The following is a 19,862-nucleotide window of genomic DNA, read 5'->3' as shown; positions in this document are numbered from 1 at the left end:
AAATACTGTACGGAAGTAAAAAGACAGAATGGCTGTAAGTACATTAGTTATTTACCCTCACAATCATCTGGTTCACTAGGAGCTACATACAGCTCAATGCCACTAGCCACCATCACCAGAGAGTATCATACTGTATGCCACAACCCAGGAAAAAGTCAAAATGCAAAATTTTAGGTATGGTTTCTACCAAACATGTATTGCTTTTGCACTATAACAAAGTCAAAACCAAGTTGAACCATTGTGAGTCAGCGATCATCTGCATTTCTTAATGATTTTTTAAATGACCAACTGGTCATAAGGTAAACTTGACAAATTATCTTTATTAATGCCAAACATCAGTTCAGTTCAGTCACTCAGTCATGTCTGATTCTTTGCGACCCCATGAGTTGCAACACGCCAGGCCTCCCTGTCCATCACCAATTCCCGGAGTTTATTCAAACTCATGTCCATCGAGTCAGTGATGCCATTCATATGGCAGCAAATTTGTACAAACTAAGGTAAATGCATCAGTTAAGTGACTTGAGTGCAGAATGTCTCTTATCTTCCCAGTCTTTTACACAAAATTATGTTTTCTTTTTGGAATAAGAGGTAACTTGCAAGGGTCTATCTATAACAATAAAGTGAAAGTGAAGTTTGCTCAGTTATGCCCGACTCTGCGATCCCATGGACTGTACAGTTCATGGAATTCTCCAGGCCAGAATACTGGAGTGGGTAACTTTTCCCTTCTCCAGGGGATCTTCCCAACCAGGGATTGAACCCAGGTCCCCACATTGCAGGCGATTTCTTTACCAGCTGAGCCACAAAGGAAGCCCTAACAAAGATAAGTTTTTAAAATGTGGTTTTTGAAATAAATTTTTAAAATGTGGTTCACTAAGGCCATCCTTCAGTCTGGCTTTGTAGTTTATTTCCAGGATAATTCAGAAACTTCCAAAAGGGGGACTAGATTGTTTTAAATTAGTCACAGTTAAAGTTGATGCACAGTCAGGTTTGGGAGCCTCTGCTTGGGGTTTACAAAAAAGTATTTCAGGTTCCCTTATTAAAAAGTAGCTATAATGATAATACAGAAAGTGAAACTGTTAGTTGCTCAGTTGTGTCTGACTCTTTGCAAATCCATGAACTGTAGCCCACCAGCCTCTTCTGTCCATGGAATTCTCTAGTCAAGAATACTGGAGTGGTTTGCCATTTCCTACTCCAGGGATGATCATATGGAAACACTACCAAAACAATCTGAAAAATACAAATAAAGAGAAAAAGAAATGTTTTCCAGCTAATGATGACTTTCTACATTACTTGAATCCCAGATATTTAGGATTTTTAATTGAATATGATACTGTAAAGTCACTGAGAGGAAGAATTAGTTTATACTTTTTGTGTACTAAGCCTCCTTTTTAAATCCCCCAAATACTAGGGATGTAAAGCTTAAGAAAGGGGAAGACACTATCATTTATTGACTGTGTTTGTTTTGTCCATTGCATATGTTCTCCTATAGTTCTTGCCTAACAACTATTGCCATTCTGTAGATTTTAAAAAACCACTGACATACAGATTGGTAAATGTTAATTAAAAAAAAACAACAAACTTAAATTGAGCTTTTATTGTGTGTCAGATATAGGGCTAAGTTTTGAGGAAGCAAATTTAATGAGACAGGGTTCTGTGATAGATTAATTTTCATCCATTCAGTAAGTACTCTATAATGTTAAAGGGGCCTTATTGAAATTTCTTATAAGGTACTGTGAGGTCACAAGATTGAGTGGAAATTCTTTGCAGAAAGGGTATGAAATGAGAAAACATTTTGAAAATAATTTTGGGGGCTGAAACATGAAGGTAGCGCTCATAAGGCAGAAGATATAGGAAGAACTCCTCAACATAGTTGGAATGGTGAGCAGATATGGAGATATATAAACAGTCTGGCAACTTTGAGCACTTATAGGCTGCAATAGGGAAAATTAGAGCCTTGGGATGCATAGCCAGAGTGAGGATAGAGTGAAGTGAGTCTGGACTGTAGTGTGTGAGCAATGATGAGCTGCAAAAAGATATTAAGTACAGAAATAAGAAGGACTATGTCCCTGGTAGCTGTGGAGTAGAGCAGTATGGAAAAGTCAGATAGGAGACTCCAGTAGTTGAGGGAGGGACCATGAGCGCTTGAAGATGGACATTCCATTGGAGAAGGGAAAAAGATGATGTATTGGAGAGAGAGTGAAATGTATTGATGGTGTTATTTTGTAGAGGAAAGAAGGAAGGAAAACTGTTTCCTGATTTAGGTGACTGAATAGATAGTGGTGCCATCAAGTTAGGAAATACTTGGTGATGAAGAGGAGCAGAGTCAAAGGAAAGGTGATGAGTTCAGTTATGAACACCTGAGGTTGAGGATCCTGTAGGACATCCAGCTGAATTTTGGAGACAGCTGGAATGGTGGGTATTGAAAGTTGAAATACAAAGTATTTATAAATCATTGGGAAGTGAGAAAGTGAGCAAGAAGTGAAAGGATGGAGAGAGAAAATGGTACCAGGGGAGAAATGTTGAGATACAGGTGGCTTGAGGATAGTTGTGATTGCTTGCAATGACAAATTTGAGAAATAGGAGGGAAGCTAAGAACAGGTAAATAGATTCCTGAGGAGCACAAAGGGTCCAATGAAGTCAAAGACATGTTTTGAGATAGAAGCTCTGAATTTTCATTGTGATTTTCCCCAAGGCGGACTGAGAAGGAAGGCACATAAATGTAAATCTACATTTAAATATTTTAATCAAATTATTAAAGATTTTAACAAGTAGTTTACTGTTATCTGTATCATTTTACTGACAATTTTAGGTGGTTGAATTCTGTAAAGAAAAAAATCATAATAAAGAAGCCCCAAACGAGCAAAACAAGAAATGCAATCTCCGAAGCACATGGGAAGTGATCCAAGATTCAGAGGATTTTAAGACAACAACTCCTATGACAACACAGCCACCCAAGCCTACCTTCTCATTGCTGCAGATCGGACAAAGAATTGTGTGTTTAGTCCTTGATAAGTCTGGAAGCATGACAGTAAGTTCAGTGGGTCTTGGTCTTCTGGATGCTCATCTCATATTTCTATATGATATGATCTAGACCACAACTTGGATCTGGCTGCAAGTAAACACAACCCCAAAGGTCAGAACAGTTACAAGCATAACATTTCCATCAGAAAAGGCCACCTTCACTTTATTCAACAAAAATTCAGCATCAAGTGTCTCATTTGCCAAATAGCTTTCAATTTGTGAGCAAAGATCTGATGAACTATATAGAATTAACCTTTTGTTTTTTGTTTTCCTGACAATATGTACATTTATAAAACTATTTCTAGGGCATTGAACTAATGAACTAAAGCCAAACCTGGATATAGCTTTTAGAGTTATTTATACAAAAGCCCTGAAATTGTATCCAAATATACTACTAAACACAAAGGAGAAATTTTCCTCCCTAGAAGGATATGCCTTGAGTAAGCTTGTTATTATTTACTCTGCACTGAGGCAACTACTTCCAAATTCCCTCTGTTCTCTTGTCAGGCTGCCGGTCCAAACCTAACCTGACTGCTTTTCTTCTGCTTTTCCATTTAGATTGGTAACCGCCTTAACCGACTGAATCAAGCAGGCAAACTCTTCCTTCTGCAGACGGTTGAGCAAGGGTCCTGGGTCGGGATGGTGACGTTTGACAGTGCTGCCTACGTACAAAGTGAACTTGTTCAGATAAACGGTGCCACTGAAAGGGATGCGCTTACCAAAAGCTTACCCACAGCAGCCTCAGGAGGAACATCCATCTGTTCTGGGCTTCGATCGGCATTCACTGTGAGACAAGTTCCCCTATCATAGTTTACCAGTGTTTACAGTTTATGTCTCCTGAGAAATTACCTTTTCCAGTATTTCTATGCATGCCTCATGTCTAGCTGAATTAGACAACCAAGGGCAAAGCAATAGTCCAAATGATGCAGTAACACAGGCCCCCAAAACTATTGTTAACTAATTCATTCACGCTTTTGTGTTTTTCTGCATCTGTGCATTCATGCTTTTCTGCTTTCATTTGAAACATTCATGGTGTTACTTCTACATGCCAGGCACTGCAATGTGCCAGGCATTAAGAGTACCATGAGGGACAAACATATCACACCTGCTGTCATGGAGCTTAAAATCTTACTGGGGGAAGATTCATTAACCTCATAATCACATAAATAAGTGTATAATCATACACTAAGGTATGCTATGAGGAAGGTACCCAGGGACATAAGAGAATATCTTCTCTGAAGAAAAAAGTAAACTCAGAGTTATGGTTAAATTTTGAAGTAGCTTAACATTCCAAACTTTTGGGTATATAAGACCTCTTTTTGGGCAAGCAAATGGTTTAAGTTTGAAATAGGATGGCTTAGGAACTGCGAGTCTAATTGTATTAGGGATGTATCCAAAAATCCCATCTGATCATCCAATCATGTCACCCCTCTACTTAGGTCTCAATCTCTCCCCATTTTCAACAAACTAAGTAAAATTTCTCAATTTAATATTTAATTTATTTTATAATATAGCCCCTGCCTACCTTTCCAGGCTTAAGTATCTGGGACTCTCTTCCAGGTATTTGTGCTTAAGCAAATTAGATTACCTGTCCTTTGCCAGCAGTTTCCACACTTTTGCCCAGCCAGCTCCCTACTTAATTTTCCGTCCCTCCTTTGTATCTCTAATCATACTCTTCCTCCATCACAGACACTATCTATATCCTAATCCTTTCAACTGTATAGAGTTTCTCTTTCTGAATCCTATGAACTTGTTTTCTACTTTTAAAAATATCTCAAGAGTTTTAGCTCTTCTGTCTTCTTTCCTGTCATGTCCTTTGCTCAAACAAAATTTGTTCTGAGATATGAATTATCTTTTAACTTCTGGCACAATATCTTTTATATAGGAGGTTCTCAATAAATAAAATTAAATTGAGCTATTTGATTATATCAGATGCTTAAATGATCCAAATATAAACTATGATATTATATTTATTAGAGGTTATTTAGTCCCATGAAATAAATAATAGGAGGCTGAGAGAAGCTGTCTGATCTAAGGTCTCAGAATCTCTGCAGGGTCTTGGGAAAGTCTACCTTCTGCCTGCTTGGGGCACAACATATCAATGGAGCTATTCCCGATTTCCAAGCAGCAGCAGGAATATTTAGTTTTCAGCTCACATGTTTCATGTTGACAGTGGACTCAAGCATTCCCTCATATGCAGTCTGACCCTTTGGCCCTTTTATTCCACTTTGAAGATCAGAAGTGGATTTTATTGCATACACAGTCAGCTTCAAAACCCTTCTCCAGATGCCTTTGTGCACCTGGGTTCTCTTGCCTCTGCCACTCACCCACACACTTTGATTAAAGAAGCAAGTAAGGGAGGGAAACTGACACTGAACACACTGACATGTCTACTGGACTCATGCTATACAAAACCCGAGGGGACATGACTAATACCAGATGGCCTAATGGTGAAGAGGGAACTTCTGGTTCTGCATTTCCCACCGCAGTGGGTGAGAGAGTATGTGAGGCACACAGTTGGAATTTAGATGCTCCTCCTGCCCTATAGAGCCCAGGTATGGGGTGGGAGGAGCTTGTTTGTGACCACACACAGGCAAAGGAGTGATGAGGTGATGAGGCAAAGGGCCTTGGATCCTGCCCTGTCTCAAGTTCCCTGCTGGCCCCTGGTGAGGACCCTGGTCAAGTATGGCAGTGGTGTCTGTTGAGCTGGGTCCACTGGACTTTGCCTGCTTTCTTAGCTTGATCAGTGCCCATCGGTTTCCCCCAGCTGACTCACCACACTCTGGCTCTCAATGCTGAAGCACAGCCCTGAGCACCCCCATGCCCTGCATCTGGCCCTTGGGAGGTGTCACACCCCTTAGCTTCTAGGACAAGATAAATTGTCCTCTTGCCTGCCACTTCTCAAGTCAGCTGATTTCCATTTCCCCTATGGATACTTGCGGACTTCTGCATGTTTTCCATGACACATAGCAATGATGGGGAGTGGGACAAGGGAATTCAAATTGAGCCCTTCCTCTGTCCTCTCAGGGGCTTCTCTGGTGGCTCAGATAGTAAGAAATCCACCTGCAATGCAAGAGACCTGGGTTCAATCCCTAGGTTGTAACAATCCCTAGGAGAAGGAAAGGCAACCCACTCCAGTATTCTTGCCTGGAGAATCCCATGGACAGACCAGCCTGATAGGCTACAGTCAATAGAGTCACAAAGAGTCAGACATGACTGAGTGAGCCCTACAGCTTGGTCAGACTGAGGTCTCAACCACAGCTGACAGGCTCCTGCGCTCCAGGCTTCCTCACATGACAGCCATCAGAGTTCTGCCTTCATCCTTTGTGGAGCAGCCCCCTCTCAAAAGGAGTGGGGCAGAAGTCTCCATTGCTTTCAGCTTCTCTTTTAACCTACATCGAGTTTCTTCCCTTCCTGAGGGTCTGGTCCAGAGATTGGAGTTACTTAGAATTACTTGTTTCCTCTACATCTGAGTCTCCCTTCCTCTTTTTAAGGGAAGGTGAACTCTTGCCTTCCTCTTCATAAACATTATAATATTTATCTGATTTTCCTTCTTATCCAGTTTTGGCACAAGGCATAACTTCTCTATACCACATAAAAAACATAATCTGGGTCTACCAGGAATAGTTGAGACATAGGTGCCATAAGACAACTAGGAACTAGGGATTACTAGGAACAAAATGTTTTGCTTTCATCAGAGGGGATATTAAAAATTTTAGTAATTCATGTGAACTGCTGCTGCTGCTGCTGCTAAGTCACTTCAGTCATGTCTGACTCTGTACGACCCCGTAGACATCAGCCCACTAGGCTCCCCTGTCCCTGGGATCCTCCAGGCAAGAACACTGGAGTGGGTTGCCATTTCCTTCTCCAATGCATGCAAGTGAAAAGTGAAAGTGAAGTTGCTCAGTTGTGTCCGACTCTTAGTAACCCCATGAGCTGCAGCCCATCAGGCTCCATCCATGGGATTCTCCAGGCAAGAGTACTGGAGTGGGGTGCCATAGCCTTCTCTACAGGTGACCTGGAAACTGACCAATCAGAATCAAGGCCAGCCATAAACAGCTGGAATGGTAAGACAGATGAGTACCAGGCAAGCTAAAATCTGCCATGAGTCTAATATGATAATAGAAATATATTAGTCCCCATTATTATCCCTATTAAATCAGGGTGATTTCTGAATTCATCTAGGAACCTGTGAAAGCCTGTCAAGGAGACATCATGTGAAGGAAACTAGAAAACCCTTCTTTTCTGCATCCCTAGAGTTGTCCATTCCTGGGGCTGCCCTGTATCCCAACTTACTGAGCCTTCTCTGCAATAGGTTAACCAAGGGAAGAAAACCATTGTCAAGTTCCATGAATCTTGCTGATTTATAATTGTATCACTGCAAGACAGAGAGATATTTGACCATTCCCAGACACTTTTGTTTATTACCTCTAGAATTTCTCTTCTCGTTCCCTTTAATTGCAGTTTTCCCAATACTTTGGCTACCCTGAGTGTGACAACTCATGCCTGAATTATGTCCTTAGGTGATTAAGAAGAAATATCCAACAGATGGAGCTGAAATCATCTTACTGACCGATGGGGAGGACAACACTATAAGTACATGCTTTGATGAGGTGAAACAAAGCGGAGCCATCATCCACACAGTTGCCCTGGGGCCATCTGCAGCGCCGGAACTAGAGGAGCTGTCAAAAATGACAGGTGAAGGGTGACCTGCTGAGTCCCACTGTATTTTCTCTTCCACTGGACTTTGAGCTCCAGTGCACTGGGGAGTAGGGGAAGGGTAGGGCAAGGAGGTATGGGATTATCTTACTGACCAATCAGCTGCCCTTACCCCCAAGTGACTTTAGAACCGGCTCCACTCATTTATTCTAATGCCTTGTTTCTAGGATTAGGGCAGTCTGGAGAAGATGGGACCAGCACACCACTTGGGACTCTCCTCCCAGACACCTTATAAAGATTGGAAAAAATCTAAAAGGTTAACTAGGAGCTATTCACTTCCAGTTGGCAGCTGACCAAGAGACCCTGGGGAGACAGAGGACAAGCCACTAACTATATAATACCATGATACAAGTGCTCTGTTAGTAACAGAGGGTACAATGAGCACGAAGAAGGGAGCCTAGACTTCATCTGGGGAAGAAGTGTACAGGAAGGTGACATCTGAACTGGGACTTGAACAGGAAGTAGCAGGGGAAAAGCAAAGTGCCTGCTGAACCACACAGAAGGTCACTCTGAAAACATAGAATGTAATGCAGGTTCTTTGTAAAACATTCATATATTGTACTTCACCTTCCATACGCACATGTTTAAAATAGATCCCACCTCAACTATTCTTCAGCAGAGTGGGTTTTTATTAGTTAAAAATTTTTTTAACCTAGGGCCAGAATTATTGATATCAATTGCTGAATTGTAATGTGAGCCAGCTAAAACAACAGACTGTTTGCTTTTAGAAGTATTTGTCTTATGCTGGGATTCCTAGAAGCAGAGCCTGAGAAAGGGGTGGGTGCATGTGATTTACAGAAGGAGAGCTCTCAGGTGAAAGGGGCAGTAGGGACTAAGATCGGGCAGGGGAAGAAGCTAAGCACCGATGTGAATTAGGAGGCCAGCTGAAGCCTGACCTCATAGGAGGCTCTGGATCTAGAACTGCAAAACAGATTTGGTCCAATCTTCAAAGACAGACCATTGTACCACTGTGTCCATCAGTCAGTGGTTAAAAAGTGTCAGGGTAGGGCAGGGGTGAGTGGGGCATTCTGTTCTTTACCTAGGGTGGCCCCATTTTGTAAGGCAATTTTCTGAAAAGGAGGCAGCTATATGCTGTTTGGCTAACACTCAGAGCTGCTGGGGAGAGATGCATTAGCCTAGATAAGGGGATCTGGGTGAGGCACCAACAGGATGACCAAAACACTCTCCTCAGATTTTAGATGTCACTGACAGTTTAAAAGTGCCTTAACATCAACTATCTTAGTTACACTTGTTCTAAATAGATGTAGATTACATGGCTGGTATATCATTTCATGTTTACTACATATAATGCTTTTCTATAACCATCACTTGTCAGTTATTTCTTACTGTTGTAACATACACATTTTTTCTGATTTAAGAGAAAACTTGAAAGTCAAGCTTGCTAAGATTATGTGTAAAATAAGAATAAATCAATACACTTGCAGTGAGGCTTAATGGCTCATATGATAGTGCATGACCTTTAAAACACAAGATTTATATTATTAGTTTTGGTCTATCAGGGATTCTTAACTGCTTTGCAGAGGGCTGAAGTAGCCAAATGATGATTTTGCTGAAGAATTTGTTTAGTAGGTTTAAAATATTATTAATAGTATCAGCTTCTGAGTTAATCTGGACACCTATTTAATGTTAATCTATTCATATGAAAGCTTTAATAGCACAAAAGAGTAAGTATTTTGTGTATTTTATCTTAATTGCTAAAATGTTGCAGATACTTGTTTTCTAGAAAATAACTTCTGATAACAAAATTGCATTCTAGGAGGTTTGCAGACATATGCTTCAGATCAGGCTCAGAACAATGGCCTCGTGGATGCTTTTGCGGCCCTTTCATCAGGAAACAAAGCTGTCTCCCAGCGCTCCATTCAGGTCAGAGTTCCTCCTCAGTTTTTCATGTTTATTAAAAACTACAACCAAGATAGGGAGTTTCATGGTTATAAGTTTAAAGTTCCACATTCTTCTAATAATGAATTAAAATTAAAATAGAAGCTTCAGCCTGATATTAGCCATTACTTCTAAAATGCAACAGTATTCCTTTAAACAAGGCAATCAGTGCTTCTAATTTGGAAGCAATACTAAGTGACTTCCTCTTGGAAACCACCAACATAAAATGTAATGGGTCCAAGAATTCTTTTTTAACATATGTTAACAAGCACCCATAACAATATAATTGGCCCAGAATTTTCTTCAGAGTAGATCATCTCAATATAAATTATCTGGAACAAATGTTCAGGGATTACTTGGTCTTTTTTTCCATTACCTCAAATCCCTGATATTTGTCAAGATTTTCCTATAAAGAGTGGAAAGTGATTTGTACTGTGAAAAGCACATGTAGTCAGTCCAGACACCTGGATCCTGTTCCTGGGTCTGTCATTAACTGTGACCATGGGCAAAGAACTTCACCTCTCTGGACTTAAGTTCTCAGCCAGACGTGAACCAGAAAATTTCTGTGGTCCCTTCTGGTTCTAGAATTTCAAGAAAACAGAATTTTCTTTCAAAAGTCTTGGGACAATAAAAAATGGACAAATATATTTTTAAGTGCTCTTTCCTAATGGCTGTCAAAATTATTCATGTGAATCTTTAAACTAGAGAGAGTGAACAATCAGCACCACACCTGTGTGAGTTGTAACTTTTATTGTGAATGAAAGTAAAAATAATGTAAATCAAAGCCAAATAATGACCTACTGTATAGCACAGGGAGTTCCAATCAATACTCTGTAATAGCCAATATGGGAAACGAATCTGTGTGCTCCTCTGTGGCTCAGTGGTAAAGAATCTGTCTGCAATGCAGGAAACATGAATTCAATCCCTGGGTTAGTAAGAACCCCTGGAGAAGTAAATGGCAACCCACTCTAGTATTCTTACCTGGAAAATGCCATGGACAGAGGAGCCTTGATGTGTTATAGTCCATGGGGTCACAAAAGAGTCAGACGAGACTTAGCAACTAAACACAACAAATGTACATGTATAACTGATTCACTTTTCTGTACTCCTGAAACTAACACAACACTGTACATCAGCTATACTCCAATAAAAAATTTTTTAAAGCCAAATAATGTCAGGTTTCAAAACAATATGGCTTTTTAGTCTATCAAAAAGTCTATTTATTCAGTCAAAGAATATAGCAGTTACACTCATTTACTAGTTCAGATTTAGAATATTAAACCCAAAAGCCTGATTTGAACACAGGAGGAACATGTCTTAGAAAAGTAATTAAACTGATTAATTGGCAAGTTCACAGTCAAGCAGTTTCTGCCCATTATTTTTATATTTAAGAAACCTAAAAGGGAGGGAGATTGAGACATGAGTAGGACTCATTTCCCTACCTGTCATAAGAACAAGATCTAAGGGCCCCTTGTTTTCTTCACATCTTAGACCATAATCTATTTTCAAAACTAGAAAGTTGGGCTCGATGACCACATCATCCTATCTTCTAATAGATATTTGTTTAAAGACCATAAATAATTAACTAGGAGATAATTCTGAAAAATTATACTTTCTACAAAGTCTGGTTAGCCCTTCCCTGCTTCAACCCCTGCGCTATAGCTCCTTCATTCTTCTCTGGATAACAAATCAACCTTGGGCATTGACTTATTTCACTTACCTTCACAGGGACTGCAATAATAATTGACCTAGGACTTAGTTATTTGCAAGTCAAACAATCCAGATGTGGGTCAAAGTAAGTCCTAGTTAGTCCCCTTAAGGGTTTAAGTCCAGTAATAAGATGAGACGTACAGTATACTGGTAGGTATAAAGCAAAACACAATGTGAGGACATCAAAGGATTGATAGAAACAAGATCCACTCACAGACTTAGAGAATGAAATTAGGGCTTCTGGGAGAAGGATGGGAGGAGGGGGTAGTTGGAGAGTTTAGGATCGACATATACACACTGCTATATTTTAAATGGACCTACTGTATAGCACATGGAACTCTGTTCAATGTTATGTGGCAACCTGGATGGGAGGGGAATTTGGGGGAGAATGAATACATGTGTATGTATGGCTGAGTCCCTTCATTGTTCACCTGAAGCTATCACACCATTGTTTGTTAATTGGCTATACCCCCATACAAAATTTAAAGTTTTCAAAAAAAAGATACTGTGGGAGATCAAAGGAGGGAGAGCTTATTCTTTGCTGGTGAGATAGACATCAAGTGACTTTCAAATTGAATTTTAAAGGGCAGGTAAGGCTTAGACAAATGGAGATGAATGTATAGATTTCCAGGAAAAGCAGAGAGTGTGGTAGTCAGAGAGTCAGAGATTCATGAAGATAATAAGAGGAAGTGGTCTTGTTTGGGTGTCAGAATCAACATTATGGAAGCTAAGGCTGGAAAAGTCATTTATTATTGGATCATTAAAAAAAAAGAAGAATTGGATCATAATAGGTACTAAACATCAAACCAAGTTCTTAGGTACCACTGAAGTCTTTTTAATGGAGCAACTAATAGTTGGAGGCAAAATTGAAGCTATTATGTGATGGGAGCTGTATTCTCCAGAAAGTAAAGAATTGTATACTTACTTTACAGCTTGAGAGTAGGGGATTAACCCTCCAGAACAGTCAGTGGATGAATGGCACAGTGACTGTGGACAGCACTGTGGGGAAAGACACTTTGTTTCTCATCACCTGGACAACTAATCTTCCCCAAATCCTTCTCTGGGATCCCAGTGGAAAGAAACAAGATGGCTTTGTAGTGGATCTAAGCACCAAAATGGCCTACCTTCAAATCCCAGACATTGCCAAGGTATGGGCTCATCTTTTTTCCTTCTCACAATTTGATAAGATAAAATTTTTACAGAATAATTGCAGCTTTTTAAATGATAGTGGTTGCTAAAAAAAAAAAAAAAAGTGTTGAATGAAAGAGAACAAGGAAAAAACTCCATTCAATGGAAATCACTCAGTATGACAGCAAGTCTCTTCAGTTCAGTCGCTCAGTTGTGTCTGATTCTTTGCAACCTCATGGCCTGCAGCATGCCAGGCCTCCCTGTCCATCACTAACTCTTTGAGCTTACTCAAACTCATGTCCGTCGAGTCAGTGATGCCATCCAGCCAGCTCATCCTCTGTCATCCTCTCCTCCTCCTGCCTTCAATCTTTCCCAGCATCAGGGTCTTTTCCAGTGAGTCAGTTCTTCACATCAGGTGGCCAAAGTGTTGGGGTTTTAGCCTCAGCATCAGTCCTTCCAATGAATATTCAGGACTGATTTCCTTTAGGATGGACTGGTTGGATCTCCTTGCAGTCCAAGGGACTCTCAAGAGTCTTCTCCACACCACAGTTCAAAAGTATCAATTCTTTGGCATGCAGCTTCCTTTATAGTCCAACTTTCACACCCATATATGGCTACTGGAAAAACCACAGCCTTGACTAGATGGACCTTTGTTGGCAAAGTAATGCCTCTGCTTTTTAATATGCTGTCTATCTTGGTCATAACTTTAGTCAAGAAAAAGGAAATCAGTGATATTTTCTCCAGGTATTAAAAGGAGAACCTTCAAATTACACAGCAGCTGATGCTTTGGCATAGTGAAAACTATTTCCTCTATTGATCCTGCTCTTGAGAAACCAATGCTGTGATAAGGACATGACTTGCAAACCTCATTTTTCCCAACTAGAATTTTCTTGGCAGTAAGAACCATGTCATTAGTCCAAACATACCAAAGTTTCTCTTGACTGTGAGAGTATAAAAAACCTTCCTAGATCTACTTGTAATGTACATGTATCAGATGAGCTCTTCCTGTAGTTAGCATCCAAGTCAGGTCTGTCACTTAAATTTACTAACTGGAAATGTCTCCATTTTTTGTTGGGCTAGATTGGCATTTGGAAATACAGCCTACAAGCAAGCTCCCAAACCCTGACTTTGACCGTCACCTCCCGCGCATCAAGTGCTACTTTGCCTCCAGTTACAGTGACCGCTAAAATGAACCAAGATACAGGCAACTTCCCTAGCCCTATGGTAGTCTATGTAAAGATTCACCAAGGAACCAAGCCTATTCTCAGGGCCAAGGTCACAGCCCTGATAGAGTCAGTGGATGGGAAAACAGTTACCTTGGAATTACTGGACAATGGAGCAGGTAACCACCCAGGAAGTGGACCCAGTTTTCTTTCCCAGGAAACAACCAGGCGACTGAAGGAGGGCGTCTGTGGTGCAGAGCCCAGCACTGGGGCTGTGGTGGGCGAGCCCGCTGCCTCCCTGCAATTCCTGTACTTCAAACGTTGGGAAACATGAGCAGGGCTTGCCTTTAGCTTCTATAAAGTGCAACAAAGTGGTCAGTGGGCATTCCAACCCTCTCAGAAAAGGAAAGGAGGAAAATTAATAGCTATTTTGTGTTAGGTGTTTGTGATGGATAGATGGATAGATAGATCTTCATTTCTTATCTTCACCACACACTTTTGAGGTATTATGGTCCCTACATTACAGATGAAGAAAGAGGCTTTAACATTCGGAAAGCAGCGAGATGGATTCAACTATTGTTAGATATGACTCCCCTATCTATGTGAATTCTATATTGTCTTGCCCAAAGTGAAAAGTCTATTATTTTTATATTTAAGAAGTCTAACAGGGTGAGAAAAAGAAAATTCTACATTTATTTTAGAAGGAACTTGACTATTTTCTATAAAACAAGTAACTTTATTAAAACAAATTCTGTAAATGAATTTCCTACCTAAACCTATCCTCAGTAAAAGTCATAAATTTTAAGAAAGTAATCATACAACACTTTTTTCTCACCAGTAACATACAGTAATTCAATTCAGTTCAACAGATACTTATTGAGTAGTTACTTTGTGCTATGTTGGATGTAACAGAGACACATGACTTGATCTCTGATTTCAAAAAGAAAGACAATTCAGGAGGACAAGATGTATGCATTTGAAATCACACACACATAAAGCGGTAAAAGAAGTATACCTCACCCTTAACACAGTCAAATCCTAATTCCTTCATTAATTCCTTCATTTCTCTGTCAAGGTGCTGATGCTACTAAGGATGATGGTATCTATTCAAGGTATTTTACAGCTTATGATACAAATGGTAGATACAGTGTAAAAGTGTGGGCTCTGGGAGGAGTCAACACAGCCTCTCAGAAGGTATCATCCCAGAAGAATGGAGCCATGTACATACCTGGCTGGATTGAGAATGGTGAGTAATCTGTAATAACACCCTTGGCTTGAGCAAAAGGCTTAGAATCAAGGGAAAACCAAAACCTGAGGAGAGAATGGTACAGAATTAAATCAGAGTTTCTCAACCTTGCTATTGCTGATATCTTGGCCACATAATTCTTTATTGTGAAGGGCTGTCCTGTGCATTGTGAGATGTTTAGAAACACTTCTGGCCTCTATTTACTAGACATCAGAAGCAGCCCTCACAGTCATGACAATCAAACATATGTCCAGACAGCATTCACTGTTCTCTAGGTAACAACATAGCACCTAGTTAAACCATCAGATTGAATATAGTTTTTGACTGCCTTGGTTCAATTCCAGGCTTCTACCAGATAAAATATTTTAGGTACTCTCTTGTGCTTTGTCTGCCTCACTTGTCAAAAACGTAATAATAGTAACTACCTCATGGAATGGTTATGACGAATAAATAAGAAAATGCATCTAAATAAGCTATTGCTGGTAAACAAGAAGCATTCAATAACTGTTTTTACTTTTAATAATATTTCAAAACATTTTGTAATTATGCTCTTTCTACTGATATAGGCATGTCCACAGAATCACAAAAATAACAATTCAGGTCTTGTTATCTGCATCAGTATCACCATAAGCACACTGTCTCCTTTTCCTCCTCTCTTCTTCTACCAGACCAGGGAGAATAGTAGACAAACCTAATAACAGACCAAACACTGAGTCCACACGTAAGGAAGTGGAGAAATTATGGTCCGTGGGACAGATAGTCCCATACCAATCTTCATTATGAACACTTGTCCTTGAGTAGAGTTGGAGAGCTGGAATCAGACCTGAGACTGAGTCCTGCTAGGTTCTAGGTTTCCACCAATATCCATTATGTCCTGGACAAGTCTTGTCCTGGCTCTGGTGTATCGTAAGAACAGCTCTTCCAAGAAGCTTCCCACTGTCCTCTTTACTTGAGTGTGTACTCAGGAAAGGGAAGATTCTGAGACAAGTGGTATGCCCTCAAGCAAAGTTGACGATAGGGGAAAATGTTTTAAAAGATACTGTTGCTTTCAAAGCTCTTTTACATATTTCAGCTTAGTTTATCCTCATTTGCTCTTCGGCTTGAGTCAAGGAAAGAAGTCTGGAGGAAACTGGTAGAGTGAATATATCTAGCAGTGTTATATTTGCATTAGTATATCTCATTCTCCTAATTATGTCATTTTACAGATGGAGGAACAGAGACTAGAGAGGTTATCAGTCCACATTACTAATAGTGATAAAACCTGATTTGGCATCAGGAAGCCATGTTTTTCCCCCATCCCCTGATGAGCCTTGGTACCAAGAGAGACCATCTTTACTGGTGAATTGGACTAATCTTAAATCTCCTAAAGTATTCATCTAACCTTTGCCCAAGACCAGATTAATTGGTATAAAGATCAATCTGTCTTTATAGACAAAAAAAAATTATAAGGGCTAAAAAAGTAGAGTTTATGAGAAAGTAAAGTCTGAGTAATGTAATATTAAGATATTATAGAATATTTTTATTGCAAAGAAAGTCTAAGAACCCCACTGATTGAACAGGTCAGGGATTTTCAGAATTTTAGGATGACTTTTATACAAATTTTCAGCAAGAATGTGAAGCAAATTGGAATTGCTACATTAACTAGATTTCCATGCATTCATTGAGAAAATCAAGTCTTACAAAAGCACACAATTTAGAATCCCTAACATAAAACATTTTGTGAGAAACTACAATCTAATAAGGAAGATAAAACACTAATATGGAGAGGAAGAGAAAAATTCAAAGAATAGACAATCAAGGCAATTCTTGAATCCCAGATAAATAATTAAGAAATAAATAGGAAAGACAAGAAAACCCACATTATTACCTAGGTGGAAGAGACTGCTTGAGGAAGTCTGAGAAGGTTTAAAGCAGAGGTAGTATTTAAACTGATGTTGTGGCAGGTTAAGATTAGGATAAGATAGTAGGATAGCAAAAACATAGGATAGGGTAGGAAGGTGTAAGGGAGGTTCAAGAGGAGAGGGATTTATGTATACCTATGGCTGATTCATGTTGACATATAGCAGAAACCAACACAATATTATAAAGCAATTATCCTCCAATTTAAATTAAAAAAAAAAAACTCACACACACAAAATCAATTCCAGGACAAGTGTATTTATAAAAACAAATTGTGGAAGCTATTCCACTAAATATCCAGGAAATAAATGTATGAGATAAAGAACTATGATTCTTTTTGCTTTTTCCCCTCTGATGTGACCTGATTTGGGAACTTTACAACACATAAAGTAAGTTTTGTGCATGGGAAGAAAGAAGGGAAGCATAAGAAGAGGGCAACTCAATGACAAAACAGAGGGAAGTATAGCCATTTCATGGTGTTATCTGTCTTAACTGAGGAATTTTTTAATGCAGGTGAAGTAAAATGGAATCCACCAAGACCTGAAGTTAACAAGGATCAAGACAAGCAAGTATGTTTCAGCAGAACTTCCTCGGGAGGTTCATTTGTGGCCACCGATGTTCCAAAGGCCCCCATACCCGATCTCTTTCCACCGTGTAAAATCACTGACCTGAAGGCAAAAATCCAAGGGGACAATCTCATTAATCTGACTTGGACGGCTCCTGGGGATGATTATGATCATGGAACAGGTAAGCTGAACGTGGTATGGACCCTGTAGAGGAGTTTAGCAGCCGAGCAGAGGGGCAGAGGGTGGGAGGCAGGCAGGTGTGTTGTGATGTATTTAGAGGGCAGAAGGCAGGAGGGACCTGGAATGTCTCTGAAATGACAGTTTAAGACTTTTAAACACGAGAAATTTGGAATCTGAACAACTGGCCTATATAGGTGTAAGATATTTCAACCAGGAATAGCAGTCCTCAGTTTTTTTTTCCTGAAATCTTGCCAAGCTGTGCTTTAATAGACCTCATTTTTAGTAATGTCTCTTGGAGAGAACTGGGAATAGAGTTACTATGGAGCAGAGTTGTCCTTTGGAAGAAACCTCAGATTCTACTAGATTTTTTCTTTCAAAATATGGTCTGTGGATTGCAGCATGGTCTTCACATGAATGCACGTTAGAAGTGTAGAACTGGGTCTACTGAACCAGAATCTGCATTTTAAGATCCCTGGATGCTGTGTGTGTGTATTCAAGTTTGAGAAGCACAAATAATAAAATAATAAGCAGTAATTATCTCCTCTCTCAGTCAGGTACTATGGCCAGAAATAATTAGCGAGGCTTTAAGTCAAGCCTGATCCAGTTTTACGTTTATCACTCTGTCAGGATTGAAAAGGGAACAGGATATAAAAATTAAAATGTAAAAAAAAGAAGATACTAGTGCTTATAAAAATGGGCCATCAATTTCATTTATTAATTGGTATTTTATAGGATGGTGATATTGTATCTAACAGATTTTTTAAAACTTTGACTTGAGGATTACAAATCACGCCCTTTTTAAAATTATGTTTTAGCTGACGAGTACATCATTAAAATAAGCACAAATATTCTTGAGCTCCGAGACAAGTTCAATGAATCGCTTCAAGTGAACACTACTCATCTCATCCCAAAGGAGGCCAACTCAGAGGAAGTCTTTGTGTTTAAACCAGAAGCCATCACTTTTACAAACGGCACAGATCTCTTCATTGCTATACAGGCTGTTGATAAGGTCAGCCTGAAGTCAGAAATCTCCAACATTGCACAGGTGTCTTTGTTTATTCCTCCAGAGATTCCTCCAGAGAAACCAAGTCCTTCTCTTCCTTGTCCTGATATTAGTATCAACAGCACCATTCCTGGTATCCACATTTTAAAAATTATGTGGAAGTGGCTAGGAGAATTGCAAATTTCCTTGGGCTGAGTTTTCCTGAGATAAATCATTCATCCTTCTTATGATTATAAAAATTTATAAAATGTATTTTAGATTTCCTTATGAGGCAATTTAATGAAATAAAATACTAAAAACTGGATACACATACATAAAAAGTATCTATTCAAATCCAAAAATTTAATCATTGCTCACTTATTAATTACTTGAGTACAGAAAGAAGGGGTGCTTGCATCAATAAATGGAAATATGTTTAATTTGATTTGAGGAACTTTGCCAGTTATAAAAGAACATGTAATTATATTGAAATATGCCAGAAATGCCCAACTAGGTCAAACTATTTAAATATAAAAGGCATGTTCAATATTATATAGCAACATAAATGGGAAAAGAATTTCAAAATGAATAGGTGCATGAATATGTATAACTGAATTACTTTGCTGTACATCTGAAACTAACACATTGCTAATCATCTATACTGCAAAACAAAATAAAAAGTTAAAAATAAATAAATATAAAATTCATGACTTGTTATAGAAGAGATTTGGACCAACATTACCAGGATTGTATATTCTTTTTCTCTAGATTTGGGCAAAGATGATGCATTTAAGAAAGAGATTGCATTGTAGTTTCCCAGGTGGTTCATCTAGTAAAGAATCCTCCTGCAACACGGGAGACCTGGGTTCGATCCCTGGGTTTGGAAGATCCCCTGGAGAAGGGAATGTCTACCCACTCCAGTATTCTGACCTGGCGAATTCCATAGACTGTATAGTCCATGGGGTCTCAAAGAGTCGGACACGACTGAGCGACTTTCACTTTCACTTTGCATTGTGGAAGGAAATAACAGCATGGTAAAGGCTCCAAAGGCACAGAAATGTATGCAATGTGCATGTAATTATGAGTCAAAGATGCCTAAAGCCACAGTGGTGGCATATGCAGTAGAAAAGTAGGTTCAGGCCAGGTGTGAAGGAAAGTGATTGAAAAAAATTTGCTGTATACTTTGTGTCAAGTGTTCTACTAATGCCTTATATGCATCATCTTACATAATGCAATTCATTTCATTCAACAAATACTCATTAGCTGACTACTATATTCCAGGCTTATGCTAGGTCCTGAATACAAACAGATGAGTAAGATTTGGCCTTTTTCTTACAGGTAATAAGGGA

At 39.4% G+C, this 19,862-nt stretch overlaps 1 protein-coding gene across 1 annotated transcript in view; it reads left to right on the top strand.

Moving 5' to 3' along the window:
- CLCA1 (chloride channel accessory 1) overlaps positions 1-19,184 on the top strand; it is a 35,079-nt gene extending 15,895 nt beyond the window's left edge. The window contains exons 6-14 of the mRNA XM_020877243.2: positions 2,810-3,028; positions 3,580-3,807; positions 7,545-7,719; positions 9,518-9,624; positions 12,282-12,497; positions 13,558-13,819; positions 14,716-14,886; positions 17,299-17,532; positions 18,347-19,184. Of these exons, the coding sequence (XP_020732902.1) occupies positions 2,810-3,028; positions 3,580-3,807; positions 7,545-7,719; positions 9,518-9,624; positions 12,282-12,497; positions 13,558-13,819; positions 14,716-14,886; positions 17,299-17,532; positions 18,347-18,729 (1,995 nt within the window). The 3' untranslated portion in view covers positions 18,730-19,184. The remainder of the gene's footprint in view (positions 1-2,809; positions 3,029-3,579; positions 3,808-7,544; positions 7,720-9,517; positions 9,625-12,281; positions 12,498-13,557; positions 13,820-14,715; positions 14,887-17,298; positions 17,533-18,346) is intronic.
- The last annotated feature ends 678 nt before the right edge of the window (positions 19,185-19,862 follow it).

The sequence above is a fragment of the Odocoileus virginianus genome, chromosome 5, assembly GCF_023699985.2.
Source record: "Odocoileus virginianus isolate 20LAN1187 ecotype Illinois chromosome 5, Ovbor_1.2, whole genome shotgun sequence".
NCBI classification, from domain to species: Eukaryota; Metazoa; Chordata; class Mammalia; order Artiodactyla; family Cervidae; genus Odocoileus; species Odocoileus virginianus.
This window is presented reverse-complemented; position numbering and strand designations above follow the sequence as displayed.